Genomic DNA, 23,296 nt, shown 5'->3' with positions numbered 1-23,296 from the left:
TGTCAAACGCTGCCTGACAAGTGGGAGTCCAATTTAGTACTGCCCCCGGGTTCTTGACCCGCCGGGTTTCTCTGACCCCTTTCGTTTTGAGTAGGTCTGTGTCAGCGCCAGCCTCGCTTCGCAATAAGACACAGACTCACTTAATGGGTATTAAGGATTTCTGGTTTATTGGAATGATAGCTGACAGATCGAAAAACGGGAACGGGGTAGGTAGTGTGGGGGTGCCCCTTTTATACCCTCCTGTATTGCCCCGGGCTTCCCCACCCCTCAATGCCCCGATCCCTCTTGATGGGATCCTTGATGGCTGCGTGGGCGTTTTCCCCGGTGTCCTCTTTGTCTTCCTGCAACGGTTGAGTTCTCCGGGGCACCATGTGCTCCTTATCTTCACTCCTCTGACGTCTCTCTTTTCAGTTGTTGATGGGATCATGGGTGTGGGTGTCTTTGGGTGCTTGTTTTAATCCCTGATTGGATTATCTTCTTCCCCCTTTTCCTTAATGATCATGATCCACGTTGTGAGGCTCTTTGTGCCTTGCAACGAGGTCATGACATGCTGCCCCCCCAAAGATGTTCTATGGTGCTGGTTTCTCTGGGTATGCCTCATGGAACTGTCTTGTTAGTTGTCTAGCCATGACGTGTCGTGCCTGGACCCACTCTGGGTGTGAGAAATGTTTCCATCTCACGAGGTATTGTAGTGTTCCTCTCTGCTTTCTTGAGTCCAGTATTTCTTTTACTTCAAAATGTTGTTGGTTGTCTATCATTATGGGTGGGGGTGGAGGTTCTTCCGTATGCCATTTGGATGTGCTCGTTGGTTTCAGTAGTGCACAGTGAAACACTGGGTGGACCCGTCTCAAATTGTAAGGCAGTTCCAGTTTGAACGTAACTGGGTTGATTACCTGTATGATTTTAAAAGGTCCGATGAATTTCGGTGCCAATTTCTTCGAGGGTTGCGAGGTCTTTATGAACTTAGTGGAGAGGTAGACCCTATCTCCCACTTTGTAGTTCGGTGCCTCCGCCCTGTGGTTGTCCGCATATTTTTTGTACGTTGTTTGTGCGTCTGCTAGGGCCGTTTGGATGATTGGCCAGGTTGTTGCCAGCTGTGCCGCCCAATCGTCTGGTGAGCAGGGCAGGGTTTCAGGTTGCGGCAATTCTGGTATCGGTACAAAGTCCCTTCCATAGACCATCTTAAAAGGGGTGTGGCCAGTGCTCTGGTGTACCGCGTTATTATAGGCCACCTCTGCAAAAGGTAGTAGGTCTACCCAGTTGTCCTGTTGATAATTTATGAATGCCCTCAGGAACTGTTCAAGTGTTGAGTTTAGGATCTCTGTTGATCCGTCCGTGTTTGGATGCCACACAGTGGACAGTGCTTGCTTGGTTCTGATTAGTTTTAAAAATTCCCGCCAAAACTTTGACGTGAATTGTGTGCCTCTGTCGGTCACCAACCTGTAGGGGGCGCCGTGGATCCTGTATATGTGTGTTAGGAATAAACGTGCCAGCTGTTGTGCGGAGGGGATAGTCGCGCACGGGATGAAGTGTGCTTGTTTCGAGAAATAGTCTTTTACCACCCATATCACAGTTTTTCTTTGCCTGGGTGGGAGGTCCACAATGAAATCCATGGAAATTTCTTCCCATGGCCGGGAGGGGCTGGCTACCGCCTGTAGCAGCCCGTGGGGTTTCCCTCCTTTACGTTTGGTGGTGGCACATATGGGGCAGTTGCCTACGTAGTCTTTTACGTCCTTTCTGAGGTTTGGCCACCAAAATTGCCTCCTCGTTAGGTGGAGGGTTTTTACAAACCCAAAATGCCCTGCAGATTTGTCATCGTGCGCTCTGTGTAAGATTTCCCCCCGCAGTGATTCGGGCACGTACAAGGCTTTCTCTTTCCAGGCGATGTTGTCTTTGAAAGATACATGTTGTTGGTTATTCTGCAACCATGTATCTTGCTGTAGTGCTTGTGTGAGTCTTTGTTGCCAGTTCGGTGAAATTGAGCGTCGGCTCCGATCGCTCCCCGCCGTTCGTGCTGGCGTGCGCTGATTCCTTGTCTGGCTCCGCGTGACAGCTGGGCAGCCGAGCTGTTTCTCGGTCCATACTGTTCCTACGATGTCGGAGGCTTGCGTGTCGTCCTGTGGCCATCGGGAAAGGGCGTCTGCCAAGAAGTTTTTCTTGCCCGGTATGAATTTCAGCGTGAAATTGAACCGGCTGAAAAACTGAGCCCATCGCACCTGCTTCGGGCTGAGTCGTTTTGGTGTGCTGAGTGCCTCCAGGTTCTTGTGGTCCGTCCAGACCTCGAAGGGGCAGGAGGCCCCCTCCAGCAGGTGTCGCCACGTTTCCAAGGCTGTCTTCACTGCAAACGCCTCCTTTTCCCATACGTGCCATCTCCGCTCCGTTTCGGAGAATTTGCGGGAAAGGTAGGCGCAGGGCTTTAGGTGGTTGTCGGAGTCCTTTTGGAGCAGGATGGCTCCGATGGAAAAGTCGGAGGCATCTGCCTGCACCACAAAAGGCTTGGTGGGGTCGGGGTGTTGTAACACTGGCTCAGCTGTGAAGAGGGTTTTCAGTCTCTCGAAAGCCGTTTGACAGTCAGCTGTCCAATTCAGTAGCGCCCCCGGGTTCCTCGATTTGCGCGCGTCCCCCAAGCCCTTAGTCTTTAGCAGGTTAGTTAGGGGCAATATAGTCTCTGCCAGCCTGGGCGTGAACCCCCTGTAGAAATTAGTGAATCCCAGGAGGCTTTGCAGCTGTCTCCTCGTGCGTGGGCGTTCCCACGCCAGGATGGCTTGGACCTTGCTGGGGTCCATTTCTATCCCTTTAGCAGAAATCCTATACCCTAGGTAGTCAATTTGTTTTTTGTGAAACTCGCACTTGGAGAGCTTTACAAACAGCTCTGCCTTGCGAAGTTTCTTGAGCACGTCTTTTACCAAGCGTTCGTGCTCACGTTCTGTTTCTGTGTAGATCAATACATCATCCAGGTAAACCAAAACCCCCTTAAAAAGGTGGTCACGCAGGACCTCATTAATTAACTGCATGAATACCCCCGGTGCTCCTGCCAATCCAAATGGGAGTACTTTATATTGAAACGCCCCCAATGGGCAATTAAAAGCAGTCTTCCACTCATCCCCCTCCCGTATCCGTATGCGGTAGTAGGCTTCCCTTATGTCCAGTTTGGAGAATACCTTACCCTTTACCAAGTGGGACAAAATGTCCTTTATTAAGGGTAAGGGGTATTTATTTGAAATGCTTGCTGCGTTTAATCCGCGGTAGTCTGTACAGAGCCGCAATGACCCGTCCTTTTTCTCGCGAAAGAGGACTGGCGCTCCCACTGGAGAGTTTGCTGGCTCGATAAAACCTCTCGCCAGGTTTTTGTCTATGAAGTCCCTTAATGCAGCTAGCTCTCGCTGGGTCATAGCATATATTTTTGGTTTGAGTAGGGGTACCCCCGGGACCAGTTCAATGGTGCAGTCCGTCTTTCTGTGGGGGGGGAGTTTGTCCGCCTCTTTCTCACCGAAAACGTCGGCGAAATCCCCGTATTTGGTCGGCAGTCCCTCTGGCAGTGCTGTCTCTCTGTGTTCCACAGTCGTCGTCGCCCCCCCCATGGCTGCTCGGGGAACCCTGTTCCCTGAAGGTGCTTGGTAACGCCCGTCAGCAAACTTAATCTCTCTGGTTCTCCAGTTGATGACTGGGTTTTGCTGCACGAGCCATGGGATCCCCAGTATGAGTCGGGGTTGCCCCACCGGTGCCACGATGAAAGCCAATTTTTCCTCATGGCTGCCGAGCCGTAGCGCGGTTTCTCCGGTGTATTGGGTGACCGGGCCCCCTCCCGCTGCAGATCCATCGAGCTGCGAGAACACCAGGTGGTGCTGAAGTGGATAGCAGCGGAGGTCGAGTGCGGCTGCCAGGTCAGGGTGCATGAGGCTTTTGGAGCAACCCGAATCAATGAGTGCCCAGACCTTTTCGGTTTTATTTCTATGGGTGAGGGTGACACGGACGTAGAGGGTGGGGCATTCCTCACTCACCCCTTTGTCGAAGCGCCTGTCAGTGTCCTCCACCTGTCCTTCGGCGCCCCTTAGGCCAGGTGGTTGTCGTTTCCCGCCGCCTCATCGGGGTTGCTTTCCTCCTCCTCTGAACTGTAGGGGCCGTGTCTGCGTCGGTACTCCCCCTTTGCTGCTGGTCGCTTTCTTGGCGCTGGGGTTGGTGCTGTTTGTGCCCTCCTTGGGCTCTCTCTGGGCGTCGTTTTGGGGCATGCGGCTGCTTTGTGATCTTCCCTGCCGCACGTGAAGCATTGCCCTTTAGCGAAGCGTCTGTCCCGTTCCTCCTTCCAAGGTTGGGGTCTCGCCCTCACCTGCCTTGCGTTGGTGCGTGGGGGTCTCACTGTCTCCATCTGTTGCGTTTCCCTCCTTGCGTGGAGGAACGTGTCGTGGGCGTTCTCCGCTTCCGCTGCCAGCTGGATCCACCCCGTGAGGGAGCTGGGGTTGTCGCGGCCAAGTGCCCACCGGAGGGCATTTAAGTTGAGTCCATGTTTGAACTTCTCAATCAGTGTCGATTGAGACCAAGTGTCCACTTTTCCGGCTAGGGCTTGGAACTCCATGGCATACTCAGCCACGGAGCGCGGGCTTTGTCTAAGTGTCTCTAGCGCCCTTTTTGCCTTTTCTTGCTCCAGGGGGTCCCTGAAGTGCCTTTCTAGTGCCTGCAGGAATTCAGTGCTGTCCTGCAGCGCCCGGGCGCCTGATTGGCACAATTGGACGTACCAATCGGCGGCCCGTCCTTTTAATTTTATGGCCAGGGCATTGATTTTGCCCCGCTCAGTTCTGAAGCAGGGACCCCATTCTTCGAGGTAGTACCTCGCGTTAGTCAAAAAGAAGGAGAGTTTCGAGGGGTCCCCATCGAACTTTATGCCAAAGTCTTTGGCGGGTGTCCTGGTCTGGCTCCTGGCCCCCTCTGCGTCGTGCCTCGGGCTCTGCAGGAGCTGCTGCGGGTCGGGGTGTCTCCGGTTCTCTTGCGGCATTGGTGCCTCTCTCTGGGGCTCCTCGCAAGGTCGTCGTCCCGTCGCTCGGGGGGGAGGGCGGGGTGTTCTCCCTCGGTCGGGCTCCTGGATCCAGGCTCCGCCGTCGCCGTCGCCGCCTGCCGGGTCGTCCCTCCGCCTCTCAGCCTGGTGCATCTCCCGTCGTGGGGTGGGCTCCTGGGGCCGGCCGCCGCCGCCGAGGTTGTCCCGCCGTCTCACGTCCGGGCGCGCCTCCGCTCGTTGGGTGGCCTCCTGGGGTCGGGTCCCGCCGTGGTCGCCGCCGTCCGCTGGGTCTCCACCCCGTCTCGCCTCCCGGTGCGCCTCAGGTCGTCGGTTGGGCTCCTTGGGTCGGGTTCCGCCGTCACCGCCGCCCCGCTCGCCCTGCCTCCTTTCGACCGGGGGTGCCTCTGCGCTGCCTCCGTCGCGGAGTCCCTGTGCCGCCGTCAGCTGTTGGAGCATCTGCCGCACCGCCTGCATCCCTTCCTCCAACGCGTCGAGCCTCTCCGCCATCCCCGGCTTCCCGCCGAGGTTTTCGCCGCTCCGCTCGCCCTCGCCGTTGGCCGTGGTAGAGGACGGATCGTCCCTCGATCCCGCCGCGGTGCCAGGCGCGCCCTCGCCTTCGAGCGCCCAGGGTGGCGGTTCGTCTCGCGCTTCCTCCGGGGTTGCCTGTAGGCTTGGAGAGGGTCCCCTCGTCTCGCCCCCGGTGCCTCGCGGGCTCCGGGGCGCCGGGGTGGGTCCCTCCCCCGCTGCTTCCCCCCAGCTGGGTCCCATACTTACCGGGGCGTTGCATCGCCCGGACCTCAGCTGCATCCCGCCCTGCGAGAGCGGGGCTTCGTCGCCGGGCGCCGAAGGGTTGCGCCTCCTCGGTTCCTGGTTCTCCATGCCTGGCTGGGTCCCTCACAAACGTGTTGGATAGGTACCAGGTGGGAAAAATTTTTTTTGCAGTTCCCGTTTTTATGTCAGCGCCAGCCTCGCTTCGCAATAAGACACAGACTCACTTAATGGGTATTAAGGATTTCTGGTTTATTGGAATGATAGCTGACAGATCGAAAAACGGGAACGGGGTAGGTAGTGTGGGGGTGCCCCTTTTATACCCTCCTGTATTGCCCCGGGCTTCCCCACCCCTCAATGCCCCGATCCCTCTTGATGGGATCCTTGATGGCTGCGTGGGCGTTTTCCCCGGTGTCCTCTTTGTCTTCCTGCAACGGTTGAGTTCTCCGGGGCACCATGTGCTCCTTATCTTCACTCCTCTGACGTCTCTCTTTTCAGTTGTTGATGGGATCATGGGTGTGGGTGTCTTTGGGTGCTTGTTTTAATCCCTGATTGGATTATCTTCTTCCCCCTTTTCCTTAATGATCATGATCCACGTTGTGAGGCTCTTTGTGCCTTGCAACGAGGTCATGACAGTCTGTTAGGGGGAGGGCGATCTCCGCGAACCCCCTGGCGAAGGACCTGTAGAAGTTCGCGAAGCCGAGAAAACTTTGCAGCTGGCGCCTGTTGCGTGGGCGTTCCCAGTTCAAAACTGCCTCTACTTTTGCGGGGTCCATTTCCACGCCTTTTCCGGAGATTCGGTAGCCTAGGTAGTCCAAGCGTGCTTTATGGAACTCGCACTTGGACAATTTGGCGTAGTTTAGCCCCCCTTAGTTTGTCTAGGACTTGTCTGACTAGCCGTTCATGTTCTTCCTGAGTCTTCGTGTAGATGAGGACATCGTCGATGTACACTAGCACCCCTTTGAATAGGTGTTCATGTAGCACCTCGTTTATGAGTTGCATGAACACCCCCGGGGCCCCTGCTAGCCCAAATGGCAGTACCTTGTATTGAAAGGCGCCGAGGGGACAGTTGAAGCCTGTTTTCCACTCATCCCCCGCCTTGATTCGGATTCTATAGTATGCCTCACAGAGGTCGAGTTTGGAGAATACTCGGCCCGTTGACAGGTGGGCGAGCATGTCTTTTACGAGGGGCAGTGGGTATTTATTGGAGAGGGATGCGGCATTGAGCCCCCGGTAGTTGGTGCAAAGCCGTAGGGTGCCGTCCTTTTTTTCTCAGAAAAGGACGGGTGCTCCGACGGGTGAGTTCGCCGGCTCTATGAAACCTCTGGCCAGGTTTTTGTCGAGGAACTCTCGGAGGGTTGCCAGCTCCTTCTGGGTCATGGGGTATATCTTTGGTTTGGGTAAGGGGACGTCAGGGAGTAGTTCAATTGTGCAGTCTGTCTTGCGGTGGGGGGGTAGTTGGTCTGCCTCCTCCTCTCCGAAGACATCTGCAAAATCAGCATACTGCTCCGGTAGTTCTTCTGGGGTTGGGTCGGTGTTTTGGGCGACCGCCTCCGCCCTCCCCACTGTCGGGGTGGGTATCTTCTTTGGTACTGGAGCTTGGTATGTGCCATCGCTGAATTGGATCATCCGCCTCCTCCAGTCTATGTGTGGGTTGTTTTTTGCTAGCCACGGTATGCCCAGTACTATGATGGGTTTCCCTATTTGGGTCACCACAAAGGAGATCTGTTCATTGTGGGTGCCCATTTTGAGGGAGACTGTCTCGGTCCGCTGGGTGGCTGGTCTCCCCCCCGCTGTTGAGCCGTCCAGTTGGTGGAACGCCAGCGGTTCGGGGAGAGGTAGGCATGGCAGGGTGAGTTTTGCCACGAGGTCAGGATGGATCAGGTTCCTGGAGCACCCGGAGTTCACTAGCGCTTCAGCCGTGGTGGCTCTGGGGCCGTAGGCGAGCCTGGTGGTCCCTGTTAGGATGTAGTTGTCATCGCTCTTGCTGTGGCTCTTGCGCCCCTTTTGTACCACCTGCCCCGCGGCACGGCTTAGAGCAGGCGGGGAGCGTTTCCCACCGGCTGCTCCGGGGCGCCGCTGTCATCCCCCGTGAGGTAGGCGTCCATGTCCTCATCTGGGACGGCTGCTGCTCCTGTCAGGCGCCGGGGTGGGTGTGGGGAGGTATTCGGGCTTGTGCAGCGGTTTCGTTGCGGGTTTGGGTGTGCGGTCTGGGACTCTGTGGCACACTCTGCCACTCTGTGCCCAAACTTACCGCATTTAGCACACGGTCCGAGCCCGAATCTCCGCTGTTGGCCCGTTTGCCAAGTTGTGCCGGGTTGTGTTCTCAGGTTGGGTGGTGTTTTGTCTTCTGCCGTTGTCATTAGGAACGTGCGATGTGCATGTTCCGCTTTGCCCGCTAAGCAGATCCATCCCTGCAGCAAAGCTGGGTCGTCCTGATATAGTGCCCATTGGAGCACTTCTCGGTTGAGGCCCCGTTTGAAGGTGTCAATTAGGGTAGACTTGGAGCACTCGTCGATTTTGCCTGCGAGGGCTTTAAAGTCCAGGGCATAATCGGCTACTGTTCTCTTGCCCTGTTTCAGTGCTTGCAGTGCGCACTTGGCCCTCTCTTTCGCCAGCGGGTCTTCGAAATTGTACCTCAACTCGGCGATGAAGTTATGGAAGTTTGCTAGGGCGGGGGAGTTGGACTCGTACATCTGTACGTACCAATCCGCCGCCCTGTCTTGTAGTTTGATAGCTACCGCCGAGATTTTCTCCCCTTCAGAGTCAAAGTACTGTCTGTAGCGGGCCATGTATTCTCTGGTGTTGATGAAGAAGAAAGATAACTTCGTGGGGTTCCCGTTGAAGGTCGCTGAAAAGTCTCTTGGGAACCTTACATGCTGTGGGTCGCCCCCCCCATGCGTTTTGCCGCATGGCCCCCCCCAGCGTGGGTACACCCGTCGCCGCGACTGGCCTCCGAGCTTGACCTCTTCCGCTCGGGGTCTGGTTTGGGGTGGGTACCTGCGTTGGCATCGTCTTATAATGTTCGTTGGTTACTAGGGACTGTAGCATGGCTGTCAGGTCCCGTAGCTGGGCTTCCATAGCTGTGAGCCTGGCTTGCGTGTCTCTGTCTGCTGCCTGCGTTGCTGTCGGGAACGGGCTGGTCGGTGTTTCGGGGTAGGCGAGCCTCCAATCGGGGTAGGGTGGGTCCATCTGGTGGTCTACCCCGTCGGCCCAGTAACGGCGTGGATGGCCCGCGCCCACGTCCTCCGCTGTACTTCCGGCGACTGGGCTGGAACTCCGTGCCCGGAACTGGGGTGCGGTGTGAGCCGGGAGGGTCCCCAAGGCTTCTATGGGGGCTGTTGTCTCTAGCCGTTGCAGGTTCGCCTCCGCCCCTTGGGGGGTCTGGGACTGAAGAGCCGGGTGGCCAGGGCAGGTGTCCGTGGCCTCTGGGGTGTACGTTGGCCCCGGCCATCATCGGGTCGTCTCTGCCGCTTGTCGGCTGCCTTGTCCGTCAGGGGTGCGGGTCGCCGGCTCCATCGGGTTTCTCGGTCTTGCCTCTCGCCGTCTGGTTCCTCCCGCGGTGCGTTTCCATCCGGTGGGGCTTGGCGAGGTTGAGTTTTAAGACTCAGCTTTCTGTCAGGCTCTGCCTACTACTAAATAAAACACAGACGCTAATTCAGAGGAAATCAGGTTCTGGTTTATTTTCGTATAGTGCATACCTAATGAAAAGCTGAGAGTGGAGGGAGCGCGCCGGTACGGGGTTTAAATAGCCCGCGCCGGTCAGTGCTCCTCCCTCATTGGGTTATGCAATCCCCAAACCCCGAATGTCCCGTTGCTGGTGGGTGAGGGGTCGCGGGGCTTCTGCTGGTGCCCCGGGCGTCTGCTTAATCTTCCTCCTCCGGCCGGTGATGGCTTTGTGCTGAGCGATGATCTGCGATTCTTCTGACAGTTCCGTGCGTGCTTTGGTTCGGGCGTTGTCAGTGTCAGCCTTTGTTACAAGGTATTGCTTGATTGGTTTCTTCGGCTGAAGTCGTTATCTTGTTGCCGGGGTCTGATGCCTTTCTTTTGTTAGTCAGTTACATGTCCCTTGCCCATTTCCCTGTATTGTTGTGAGTGTCATTGTGCTGATGCAATCAGTGCAACGGTGCTCATGACACAATGCAAGAAAAAAAGATTTAGCTACAGTTAGGGAAAGAATTTAAATGGGGGGGGGGAGTGATTAAAAAGCAATTTGAAAAGAATGGAGTTAACTTCTCTGGTCTTTCCAGCCCATTTCTTTATTCACCAGTTGGACCCAGTGTTGTCCCAGGAACACTGGGTTCTTTGAAAACCTGGCATGCTTTGCCAGTTAACATGCAAGGCAGAAATCGGTTTTATAGCTTTATTCTGCAGAAGAGAGGGCACCCGTGACTTTATTTCCATAGGTGCGCCAAGCGTGCAAATGAACTAAACTTTTATACACGTTTCAAAGAGTTACATGATTATTGGCAAACAATGATTATTCACACCCTTGGGTGGGCAAAACACTCCCCAAAGGTGGGCACTTTTGCTGTTGCTGGAGAGAAATATGAGCTAGCTGGTATGTATCTGCTCCCATTGGGTGCACAACTGACCACCTCCTCCTCCAGTTTGGCTGGGGGGCTTCTTGCCTTTCTCTGCTTGCACCTGGCTGCTAAGGGATACACCTGGGGGAGAGCTCCAGTCTTATCTATTACCCTTTGAAATGTTCAAAGCAAATGGGTTCTTCAGACGAACCCAAAAATCACCATTCCATCACCAGAACGATCAAGGGGCAGTACCATATTTGAATAAACAGCTTAAAACAAGCATGCGCCTCTGAAACCCTGAAGTATGTCCCCCACACAAATCCTTCCAAACAATTTCCATCTGTTACTAATTTGTAATGCAGCTAACGAGAAAGAGAATTTAACGCATGCCTGGAAAGTAACCAGGCCATTGATATTTAATTCATTTTATTTCAGTCAAATTTAGACTTTTGCTTAGCCCTCATCACACCCCAGAAAGGCAAAATATGGCCGTGATGCTGGAAAGTCTTTTGCACATGCATTTGTGGGTTTCTCCTCATTCTGGTTCCTGTTGTCAGAGAAGGATTCTTCATCCTGGAGCACTTTCCACACGCTAGACGTTGATGTGTATGTGACAATTCTCTCACTTAAGGAGAGGCCTTTGACTGAAAAAGGGTTTCATGCTTGTGCACACATGCTTGTTGCGCTGGTCTGTTCTACACAGTGGATGCCAGTCTGATTATGTTTTGGTGGCTTCACATCCCAGAGACAGTTCCCCTTCTCATTTTTATGGTCAGAAGGAACTGAAGTAGTTTTCTGAAATAGCTTTTCTTAATGTCATACTATTTTACTTTGGTCCCCAATGATTTCCAAATATCTCCCTTCTTGCTTCATCGTTTGTAAGGTCAGCACACTGGAGTTGCCTTCATTCTCATTCTCCTGATTATCCCTAACTTGAGACGGATGGACAGACGGAAGGAAGGAAGGATTCAAAGCACAAATCCTCTTAGTTGCCAGTTTTAATTCAATACAATTATTCAATGGGACAATTCAATGTCACTATCCATCCCTCTCTGTATACGTTGATGGAACTTGAGTTCCCTTTCGATTATAATATCCATAGTTCGTGATTAAAACAAACCACTGTTCCATTGTTTTTGTTTTCATTGGTAAATTCATCTCTCGGGGGGTTCTGGTTCTGGGGGTCACACACAAAAAATCCTTGCTTTCCAAGTCAGTATACATAAATAGGAAATTCAAAGATTTAACCAACTAAATATAGAATTTACATGGATTCTCACCCAAATGGATCTGTGCATGGAGAATTAGGTTATTGCTCCTCCTGAAGCCCTTTCCACACTCGATGCATCTAAACGGCTTCTCCCCTGTGTGGATTCTTTTATGGTGAGTAAGTTGACCACTCTGAATAAAGGTGTTTCCACAGTCCATGCATTTATATGGCTTCTCCCCTGTGTGGATCCTTTTATGGGAAGTAAGTTTACTCAGTCAGATGAAGCCCTTTCCACACACTATGCATTTATATGGCTTCTCTCCTGTGTGGATTCAGTTATGGGAAGTAAGATTTCTGAGTTGGCTGAAGCCCTTCCCACACTCCATGCATTTATAAGGCTTCTCCCCTGTGTGGATCCTTTTATGGCAAGTAAAGGAACTCATTTGACTGAAGCCCTTTCCACACTCCATACATTTAAATGGCCTCTCCCCAGTGTGGATCCAGTTATGGGAAGTAAGTTGACTGCTCTGAGTAAAGGTTTTTCCACACTCCATACATTGATATGGCTTCTCCCCTGTGTGGATCCTTTTATGCCAAGTAAGTCGAGTGCTGTAAGTAAAGGTCTTTCCACATTCCATGCATTTATATAGCTTCTCCCCTGCGTGGATCCTTTTATGGGGACTAAGATAACTACTATAAGTAAAGGTCTTTCCACACTCCACACATTTATATGGCTTCTCCTCTGTGTGGATCCTTTTATGGTGAGTAAATTGACTGCTCTGAATGAAGGTCTTTCCACATTCTGTACATTTATATGGCTTCTCTCCTGTGTGGATTTTTATATTTTTCATAAGGGATGCATTGTCACAGCCCTTTCTACATTCCAACCATTTATATGGCTTGCCTCCTGTGAGGATCATTTTATGAGATATAAGGGAACGGCTCTCACAGAAACTTTTTCCACACGCTCTACGTTTAAATGGCTTCTAGGCTGTGTGGATCCTTTCATGGGAAGGAAGGCTTCTGAGCTGATTGAAGCCCTTTCCATCCTCTCTGCATTTACAGTATATGGCTTCTCTCCTGTATGGATCCTTTTATGTGAAGTAAGATGACAGCGTTGGCTGAAACCCTTTCCACAGTCCATGCATTTAAATGGCTTATCACCTGTGTGGATCCTTTTATGAATAGTAAGAGACCAGTTTTACAGAGGCTCTTTCCACACTCCATGCATTTATATGGCTTCTTTCCTGTGTGGATCCTTTTTCACAAGGGACCCATTTTCACAAAAAAGAGTGAAAGTCCAACTGTAATTTTTTCCATTGTCTCAACATACTGTATATAATCTTCTCCTTTGGTTTGTGTTGGCTACTATAAATTTGCATCTATTTTGTCTTTGAATAGTCTTACACCTTTCCCAGTATATTTTTTCTTTAGTTTTCCTTGCTGGGCAAGAAAGTCTTGCATCTGAGCATCAATGGAAGATGAACTTTCCTTATTCCAATTATCTGAGTGGTTTTTCTCATGCCTTCCTAGTTCCATTTGAATTGCAGGCTTCTCTGTTCTGTCTCCATGCCTGATCATTTGGGATGGTTCACCAGAATTTTATTCTCCTGCCCATTATTACCTTCAAAGGAAAAGGGAAATGAAAATAACAGCAAGGTGAGGGAAAAAGATCAAATTGTGGGTGGTCATTTCCTTCTGGAATTTCGCCAAACTCTACTATAGTGCAGTTTTGCATGCTTACAAATGGCATGGTATAGAAATGATAATTTCTATATTCGTGAGCCATAAAAGCTTTGAAAACATCTAAAGAATCCTTTTTGTTTGTAATTATCCTTATACAAATCTCACCCAGAGTCAGCTTTGAGTTAAGGAAGAATCAAGAGGAAACATCCAAGGAGGTATTAGAAGAAAACCTAACATTTATTGGAGGGGGGCCAATTACAACAGTGACCTGTGAGAGCTAAATCAATTTTGAAACTCGTCCTTTTCTTTTTTCTGGAACAATCTTTTATTTGCTATTCATAAGGTGGTTCTAGTAATCCTAAACAGTATGTCTGCAATGGAAAAACAGCACCGTTTCACCCCTATTCCCTAGGCTGAGGATAGAAATGAAAAGCAAGAAAAAGTCATTAACTCAAATGCCTGCATAAATGACAATCCTTTGGAGGACATACAGGGAAGCATCTGGGCCCAAAAAGCTGAAATCAGTGTGATGGAGTTTAGCCTCTCCTCAAGCCAAGGAGTTAGTTTGTCACTGATATCTTTAAATAGAAAAATTCACTAAATGAGAAATGGCACAGGATGCATCTAAGCAGAAAACCACTGACCCAGGATGTTGCCTAGACTGAGATTTTTTAAATAAGAAATAGCTGATGGCATCTCACTACAAAATGTCTTCCCGAATCCTCTGATTGGAGAGTAGCAAACCCTTACCCAGAGAGGCCACGTTCCTACAATTTTCCAGCATGACTTCCCATTGCAGCGCTTTTTGGTGAGGATCCAGCTGAGACCACTCCTCCTCGGAGAAACACACAGCCACCTCCTCGAAGGACACAAGGCCCTCCTGCAGAAGGAAAAGGAGAACAGAAGAGCACCAGGAAGGTTTGCAAGATCTGTCCTATTGTTAACACATCCCCAAAGCAAAAACATGCACTATATTAAATAGCTATGCTTGGTAGGATTCTAAGGTTTAGGTGAGAAAATGGAAAGAGCCAAGAGCTTTTGACTGAGGAAATATTCATGCAGGTTTTATCAACTTATTGAAACAGCCTTGATTCTGTGCTCTTTCAGAAGAATTTTTACTTGGAGACTATTCTATCTGGCCACCTTCATTGGATTTTAATACTCTGCCTTATCTGTTAATCCAATTAGCTTGTTTTTCCTATCACTGGTTGTAAACAAGGTTTTTAAAAATGGTCATGTACCAGTGTGAGTATTGACTTATTTCTGAGCAGCCTTGCACAATTCCAAGTCAAAGAATTACAAAAAGAATGGGTCTCTTGTAGGATTTTGTAAAAATGTAGTTACTGAAAACTAGGGATAGTAACTAGCACAAGGAGAGTTGAGTCCTGGTCTTAAAAAAAAGATTTCCTAATAAGAATCTCACTTGAATCTTCTATGTTGCTCAGGAACACAAAATGAACCCCGCCAAAACAAGAGGGGAAAATGGAAAGAGAGGGTGCTACGTACACCGGCTTGACTTCCTGAAGGAAAGGGAGAATACAAATCTAATAAGTAAATGTCCTGTTCAACCACTGTTTCACTCCAGTATAAGGAGGAACCAACTAGATTGCTTGCTTGATTGTTTGCAATGCCAGCACACTGGAAACACTTTCATTCTCATTCTCCTGAGTATCCCTAACTTAGGACAAAGAAATAAATTCCCTTGAGTATCTAACTTGGCACAGAGAGACAGAAAGTCATGAAAAATTCAAAGGACAAATCCTTTTAGTTGTCACTTTTAATTCAGAATCGCAATTATTCAATGAGACAATTCAGTATCACATTCCCTCTCTCTCTCTGTATACTTTGATGGAACTTGACTTCCCGTTCAGATTATAATATTGCTTCAGACCCCAGAATCTCTCTGGTGCACCATTTCCAACACTTTGTGAGCACAGAGAAGTGTAGGGTCCTCTGATGAACTGTGAGTGTATTAAGGAATGAGAAAGGGAGGGGGCCACCTTCCAATGACAGCCACCTTCCAATGACAGCCACCTTCCAATGACAGTACCTTCAAAAACCCACAGTTCATGATTAAAATGGCACGTGCCCATTGCTTTTACTTTCATTGGTACATTCATCTCTCTTGCCAGTTGTGAGCGTCAAACTCAAAAAAACCATCGTTTGCTTGTCAGCATACATCAATATGAATCGCATAGATTTAACCAACTAAATCTAGAATTTACATGGATTCTCCGCCAAAGAGATCAGTGCAGGGGATTTAGGTCACTGCTCTCCATTAAGCTCTTTCCATGCCCTCTGCGTCTATATGGCTTCTCCCCTGTGTGGATCCTTTTATGTCTCATAAGGGATGCATTCTCACAGAAGGCCTTTCCACACTCGGTGCACTTATACGGCTTCACCCCTCTGTGGATCCAGTTATGGGAAGTAAGATTTCTGAGTTGGCTAAAGCCCTTTCCACACTCCATGCATTTATATGGCTTCTCCACTGTGTGGATCCTTTTATGCCTGATAAGGGATGCATTGTTATAAAAGCCCTTTCCACACTCCATGCATTTATATGGCTTCTCCCCTGTGTGGATCCTTTTATGGCAAGTAAGTTGACTGCTCTGAATAAAGGTCTTTCCACACTCCATGCATTTATATGGCTTCTCCCCTGTGTGGATACTTTTATGTCTCATAAGGGATGCATTCTCACAGAAGGCCTTTCCACACTCGGTGCACTTATACGGCTTCACCCCTCTGTGGATCCAGTTATGGGAAGTAAGATTTCTGAGTTGGCTAAAGCCCTTTCCACACTCCATGCATTTATATGGCTTCTCCCCTGTGTGGATCCTTGTATGCCTGATAAGGGATGCATTGTTATAAAAGCCCTTTCCACACTCCATGCATTTATATGGCTTCTCTCCTGTGTGGATCCTTTTATGAGATGTAAGGGAACGGCTCTCACTGAAACTTTTTCCACACTCTATGCATTTATATGCCTTCTCCCCTGTGTGGATCCTTTTATGGGAAGTAAGATTTCCGAGTCGGCTGAAGCCTTTTCCACACTCCAAGCATTTATATGGCTTCTCCCCTGTGTGGATCCTTTTATGGCAAGTAAGTTGACTGCTCTGAATAAAGCCCTTTCCACACTCCATGCATTTATATGGCTTCTCCCCTGTGTGGGTCCTTTTATGGCAAGTAAGTTGACTGCTCTGAATAAAGGTCTTTCCACATTCTGTACATTTATATGGCTTCTCCCCTGTGTGGGTCCTTTTATGGCGAGTAAGTTCACTACTCTGAATAAAGTTCTTTCCACACTCCATGCATTTATATGGCTTCTCCCCTGTGTGGATCCTTTTATGGCAAGTAAGATTTCTGAGTCGGCTGAAGCCTTTTCCACACTCCATGCATTTGTATGGTTTCTCTCCTGTGTGGATCCTTTTATCAGACGTAAGGGACCCATTTTCAATAGAAAGAAGGAAAGTCCAATTGCAATTTTTTCCATTCTTTCGGCGTATATTATCTCCTTTGGTTTGGGTTGGATAGTGTTCATTGACATCTAATTTGTCTTTAAACTGTCTTACAGTTTTCCCAGTATATTTTTTCTTTATTTTTCCTTGTTGCAAAAGAAAGTCTTGCATCTGAGAATCAATGGAAGATGAGCTTTCCTGATTCCAATTTTTTGGCTGGTCTCTCTCACGCCTTCCTACTTCCATTTGAATTGCAGGCTTCTCCGTTCCGTCTCCATGCCTGAACAATTGGGATGGTTTACTGTAATCTTTATTCTCCTGCCCAGTATTACCTTCAAAGGAAAGGAGAAATTAAAATGATAGGAAATCTAGGGAAAAAGATCCATCTGTAGGAAGTCATATGAATATCCTTCTCACAATTGGCCAACTTCCAATATATTGCAGTTTTACATGCTTACAGTGGAATGATATGAAAATGAAAATTGCTATATTTATGAGCCATAAAAGCTTCAAAAACATCTAAAGTATCCTTTTTGTTCATAACTATCCATACTTATTCAAATCTCACCCAGAGTCAGCTCTGAGTTAAGGAAGAATCAGGGGAACATCCAAGGAGGTATTAGAAGAAAACCTAACATTTATTGGGAGTCGAATTCCAGCAGAGACCTGTGAGAGCTAAATCAATTTTGAAACTCATCCTTTTCTTCCCACCCAAACTACCTACCATTTGCTATTCATTTTTCTCTTCACAAAATCACACAGTTGCAGAGAAAGAAAGAAAAAGCTAGAGTTCTAGTAACCCTAGGCAGCATGTCTGCAATGGAAGGACAGCACCATTTCACCCCTATTCCCTAGGCTGAGGACAGAAATGAAAAGCAAGAAAAGTCATTAACCCAAAAGCCTGCATAAACGACAGTCCTTCAGAGGACATACAGAGAAGCTTCTGGGCCCAAAAAGCTGAAATCAGTGTGATGGAGTTTAGCCTCTCCTCAAGCCAAGGAGTTAGTTTGTCACTGATATCTTTAAATAGGTAAAGGTAAAGGTTTCCCTTGACATTACGTCCAGTCGTGTCTGGACGGTGGTGCTCTAGGTGGCAGTGCTCATCTCCGTTCCAAAGCCAAAGAGCCAGCGTTTGTCCGTAGACACTTCCATGGTCATGTGGCCGGCATGACTAAACAGAATGCTGTTACCTGCTCGCCGAAGTGGTACCTATTAATCTACTCACATTTGCACGTTTTCGAACTGCTAGGTTGGCAGGAGCTGGGACTAGCAACGGGAACTCACCCCGTCACACGGATCCAAACAGCTGACCTTCCAATTGGCAAGCTCAGCAGCTCAGCGGTTTAACCCGCAGCACCACATTTTTAAATAGAGATGGAAAAATTCACCAAATGAGAACTGGCATAGGATGCACCTAAGCAGAGAGCCACTGACCTGGGATGTTACCTAGCTGGAGATTTTTTCAATAAGAAATAGCTGATGGAATCTAACTACAAAATGTCTTCCTGAATCCTCTGATTGGAGAGTAGCAAGCCCTTACCCAGAGAGGCCACGTTCCTACAATTTTCCAGCGTGACTTCCCAATGCAGCGCTTTTTGGTGAGGATCCAGCTGAGACCACTCCTCCTCGGAGAAACACACAGCCACCTCCTCGAAGGACACAAGGCCCTCCTGCAGAAGGAAAAAGAGAACAGAGCAGGCCCAGGAGGATTTGCAAGATCTGTCCTGTTGCTCACCAATTCCCAAAGCAAAGATATGCACTCAGTTAAATGGCTATGCTTAGTAGGATTCCAAGGTTGAGGTGAGAAAATGGACAGAGTCAAAAGCCTTTTCTGAAGACATATTTCAGGAAGGTTTTATGAATTTGACTGATTCTGCAGGACAGTGCCATTAGTCAAAGTAATGGCAGTTTCCCTCTGGATCGATTGATCTATCTTTGTGTATCTCTCTCTTTCTCTCTCTCCCTCCATCCATCATCAAAAACTCAATGTCTGGAGAGAATCAACTGGCAGATGGGCCTCGGAAACCCACCTATCAGTGACTCCAATCCTTCCTCTGTTTGCAGAAGGAAATGTGGGAGGGGGATTCTTTCTAGCATTGCAGCAAATGGCCTCGGGTGTCCCCAGAAGGAGCAATCCTCTCCATGCTCGACACCTGCATGAAAGTGCTGGGAGAGCTCAGCCAGGGATTTGTGTGGGCTGCCATCCATGTCCAGAGACAGGGAACCCTGTTTCTGCTGCTCCTCAGATTGCAAGGAAGCTGCTAGTAGTTGGAGCCATTGGCTGAACAGGAGATAAGAAGGGGGAGAAAATTTCCTGGGAAGGACATTTCACAGCCTTTGCAAAGCTGGATTGTTTGGCCTCCAAATCCAGGCACAAATCAGAGGATTAGAAACTACTTTGCAAGCCAAAAGTGCCTTTAATCTGTGCTCTTTCAGAACAATTTTCACTTAGAGACGTTTCTGTCTGGCCACCTTCATTGGATTTTAATAATCTGCTTCACCTGTTAATCTGATGGGACTCATTTTTCTTTCACTGGTTGTAGACAAGGCTTTTTAAAAATGGTCATGTACCAGTGTGAGTATTTGGTTCTTTTTGAGCAGCCTTGCACAATTCCAAGTCAAGGAATTAGAAAGAGAATGGGTCTCTGGTTCGCAGTTGCTACTGCTGTGATAACGTTATTCCTATCTCTTGAAGGATTTTTTAAGTATTAGTTATTGTAAGCTAATAGTAAAAGAGTAAGTATCAGAAAGAGAGTTTAGTAGTGGTCTTTAAAAAAAAAAGAGTTCCTGATAAGAATCTCAGTACAGAAATTACAACTCGCTATATCCCAACAACAAACGTCAAAGACAGAGAGCAACCTGAATCTTCTATTCCTCATTCCAGATTGCTCAGGAACACAAAAGTAACCCAGCCAAAACAAGAGGGAAAAATGAAAGGAGAGCTATGTAAACCAGCTTGACTTCCTGAAGGAAAGAGAGAATACAAATCTAATAAGTAAATGTCCTGCTCTTACTGGAGTTGGAGGTTCAAGCACTGTTCCAGCTCCACCACAGGGAACAGTCAACTTCATTCTATTCTTCCCTGCGAGGGAGACAGAATTTTAAAATGCATGATTAACGAAATAGGAGGAGGTATTCTACAGAAGAGAATACAAAGAGAAGATGAGACAGCTGGGATCTCTCTGGGGAATGGGAGGAGCTTGTATTACCTCCTGAGGTGTCCTGATTTGGATCTTCCTGAGAGAAACTCCTGAAAAACAGCTCCTGAGGGGGACTTGATCGATTCCTCCTTCCCTCAGCATCTCTGATCTCCACAGCAAAGGGCTTGAAAGAGTAGGCAGGAGAAAAGAAGAAGAATTAACAGACACCACACAACATGAAGTGGATTCTTGTTCTCTGAACCCAACTTTGAAGCCCCAATGTCCAGCGGTGAGGCTGGAAAGTAAGAAAGGAGCAGCTGTCCCAAATCTACCTTCTAGAATGGATAGCGGAACAAGGTCCTACAAGAATGAGTGAAACATCTGTACGTATTATAAATGCCAGAGAACTCTGGTAGGGAGGGGTTAAGAATTCAAACACTTCCATTCAAACCCCTTCCTCATGAAGGTCTCTCACCTGCAACTCGACCTGCTCCTTCTGCTCCTCTGCCTGGCTCAGGAGGAAGCCTTCCACCAGGGCCACTGCCTGGGAGCTGGTCTCTGCCCCGCACTCCCGCACCCAGCTCTCCATCTGCAGGGGCAGGAGGGCCAGGAACTGTTCCAGCACAACCAGGTCCAGCATCTGCGCTTTTGTGTGCTTGTCCGGTCTCAACCATCGACTGCAAAAGTAGTGGAGTCGGCTGCAAAGTCCTCGGGGACCCTCAGCCTCCTGATATCGGATGCTCCTGAAGTCCCAGGGCTGACCTTCTGAACGGATGGTTTCCTCCTCCAGGATCTCCTGCCCAGTTCTTGCCCAGAACTCCCCACAGCTCCCAGGCTGAACAGCAGGAGGGCCTTTTCCAGTTAATTCACTTCCTGAAGGTTGGGTCTCCATTCTTTCCCTTTCCTCTAGCACAACTCCAAATGGGTCTAAGGAATCTTGTGGATCTCCAAACACCTTTTCAATCAAATTCATAGGACTGTTCCTGTAGCCACAGGAATGGCCACAGCAGGTCATTCAGCCCTCTTTGCCCAAGAGATAATTTTGTCTGTATGCAAGGACGTTCAAATGGCTTTCAGTTAGTATATCTGAGATGGAAAAGAAAATAAATTCTGATAATTAGAAAGTGGTAGATTTAACCGTTGAACAACAGTGATCCCCATGGAAGGAAGCTGGGCTGGCATTGGACTGCAGTAGCACTGAGCAGGTAAGTCCTCTGTGTGTCCGTGTGTGGTGCAAAATATGGGATTGACTTCTATCAAGGACTAGGAATTCCCAATAACTGCATCTCGGAGAAGTTTCTATTTCTTTTTTCTCACAAGGAAGGGCTTGCGTTTTAGATACCTGGATCTACATTTACCTACAAGGACAGTTCACAGAACATGCCAAGCCCCAAGCAGGTTAACAAACCATGAAAGTTCAGTTGTGATGAAATGAAATGCCAATGAAATGACTCTGCCTCAGGATATTCCAGTCCCCTTTCTTCAGGGTTTCCTTTTTAGAAGTCAAGGCACACTGTTACATGCAGGTTCACACAAGGTGCCCTAAGCTCAGACAGCTTTCTTTTTACTCATAAGGAAGGGCTTGCTTTTTAAAACCTAGACCTACATTTACGTACAAGAAGGGTTCACACAACATTCCACGCCCCAAACAGGTTAACAAACCATGAAAATTCAGTTCACATAAAATGAAATGCCAGCGAAATGACTCTGGTTTAGTATGTCCCAGTTCCCTTTCTTCAGGGTTTGCTTTGGAAGAGCCAAGGCACACTATTACATGCAGGCAGGTTCACCCGACATGCCCTAAGCCCAGACAGCTCCACCAGCCGCAGGGGCTGAGTTCACATAAGACACAGGGCTTGAAAGAAGGTAGCGGAGGATGATGTCCTGGTTCACTCACCCTCCTAAGACATGTTGAACTGCAGAGGATCCAACCCTCTTTTAGTCTCATCCAGTGCATGGTGAGAATGGAGGCACAATCTTTTGCATCTCCTTCTTCGCAAGCCTTCTTTCTTGCTTGAAATTTATTTATTTATTTTATATCCCATCTTTATTATTTTTATAAATAACACAAGGCAGTGAACATACCTAATACTCCTTTCTCCTCCTATTTTCCCCACAACAACAACCCTGTTAGGTTAGTTGGGCTGCGAGATTGTGAGTGGCCCAAGGTCACCCAGCCCACTTACATGCCTAAGGGGGGACTAGAACTCACAGTCTCCTGGTTTCTAGCCCGTTGCCTTAACCACTAGATCAAACTGGCTGTATATCTGCAATGGAAACTCTCCCCCTCCCCCCATTCAGCGGCTTTTCCCAGGAAATGAGGCGTGAAGGGCTCCCCCAGATACCTTCCTCCTTCCTGGGGATCCTGGATATCTTCCTGGGGGACACAACGCTGGTCTGGAGCTCTGCTTTCCCCTCTCCCTGTTACGTGCATGGAAAGGGGCAGCAGGGGAATATGGGATCCCGGCTCTCCCCCTCCCAGGACTCAGAGTGAATCCCGACGAAGACTTGGCTCGCGTCTCTTCCTTCTGCAGCGAGGGAACCCCTTGCCTCCTTTGCACGGGAAGAAGTCCCCCACTCACCCAGGGCCACGTCTGTATCGCTTCCCTGCAGCCTTTTCACCTCCTGCGAAGCTCAAAGGGTTAAGGAGAAAGAGTGCAGCTTCCTAGAATGGCAAGATTTAGTGATGACACTCCCTTCCCATCCTCCTCTGGAAAGCCACCGTTCTTATTTGCCCTCCAGTGGCCCTATGCTGAAGTGCACGTTGTTCCCTTCTCTGTGCAGAGGGAGGCCCCTGGTGGGTTCTTTGTGCAAGGCGGGTGCTCATGCAAGCGGGGGAGAAAGCGTGCATTTTTCAAGGTGGTGGGCCAGGAGAAAGGAGGCTGTCGTGTCCCCAACCCCTACAGCCGGTCAGGAAGCCTTCTCAATCCAATTGCTTTTGACAACTTTAGACCCGTCTCCAACCTTCAATTTTTAAGAAAGGTTCTGTGGAAAGTCATGTCCCTGCATAGATGGAGCAGAGGAAGTGAAGGAACCGACAGGAAATGGAATTCAGCATTTTTCTTACTCAAGGGACTCCAAATAATCCTGTCTGGATTCTGCATCCCGTAAAAGAGGAACCTCTGACAGGCTTTCCAGATTCTGTTATTACACCGCACAACAATATGGTAGCGCTCCAATAGGCTTTGCCTTATCCAGTTCCTGACCTGGCTTGCCTGAAAGGGCTGTCGCTCTGCAACTGCAGAGAGTCTTAGAGGAAGCAGTTTATTTTGCTCCTTGACAATCGGTTCCCAGCCAGCCGGGATACTGCGTGCAAATTACATTGGTTGCACTTATGGTGACTTACGGAGAGAGCAGGATTGGGAGAGTGCAACCCTCCTTGATCTCTCAGTGGCTTTCAGTACCATGGCCTTCTTCTGCAACATCTGAGGGAATGCACTGTATTGCAGTGGCTCTCCTCCTTCCTGAGGTAGTGATGGGAGAAGAGAGATTTGTCCAGAGACATCTATTCTGTCCAT

At 49.1% G+C, this 23,296-nt stretch overlaps 2 protein-coding genes and 1 pseudogene across 2 annotated transcripts in view; 1 reads left to right on the top strand and 2 right to left on the bottom strand.

Moving 5' to 3' along the window:
- LOC134489058 (zinc finger protein 91-like) overlaps positions 1-23,296 on the top strand; it is a 77,516-nt gene that overhangs the window by 25,172 nt on the left and 29,048 nt on the right. The gene's annotated exons all lie outside the window — the stretch shown is intronic.
- Positions 10,509-18,416, bottom strand: LOC134489076 (zinc finger protein 91-like; annotated as a pseudogene).
- LOC134489950 (zinc finger protein 197-like) lies at positions 17,490-21,763 on the bottom strand. Its single transcript, XM_063292826.1, has 6 exons — positions 21,676-21,763; positions 20,254-20,824; positions 19,848-19,962; positions 19,653-19,720; positions 18,179-18,308; positions 17,490-17,494 (listed from the first exon to the last, which is right to left on the bottom strand). The coding sequence occupies exons 2-6, from the start codon at positions 20,791-20,793 to the stop codon at positions 17,490-17,492; spliced, it is 858 nt and encodes a 285-aa protein (XP_063148896.1). The 5' UTR covers positions 20,794-20,824; positions 21,676-21,763.

This window comes from Candoia aspera, chromosome 2, assembly GCF_035149785.1.
Source record: "Candoia aspera isolate rCanAsp1 chromosome 2, rCanAsp1.hap2, whole genome shotgun sequence".
NCBI classification, from domain to species: Eukaryota; Metazoa; Chordata; class Lepidosauria; order Squamata; family Boidae; genus Candoia; species Candoia aspera.
Note: the sequence above shows the minus strand (reverse complement) of the source record. Positions and strands in the feature narration are given on the sequence as shown.

Excerpts from the sequence above, each read along its gene's own strand:
- LOC134489950 (XM_063292826.1), bottom strand. The coding sequence starts at position 20,793 with ATGACCTGCTGTGGCCATTCCTGTGGCTACAGGAACAGTCCTATGAAT. Across the intron at positions 19,721-19,847 it reads AAATCAGGACACCTCAGGAG|GGAAGAATAGAATGAAGTTG; the intron begins GTAATACAAGCT and ends TCTCCCTCGCAG. Across the intron at positions 18,309-19,652 it reads TGCTTGAACCTCCAACTCCA|GAGGGCCTTGTGTCCTTCGA; the intron begins GTAAGAGCAGGA and ends TTCCTTCTGCAG.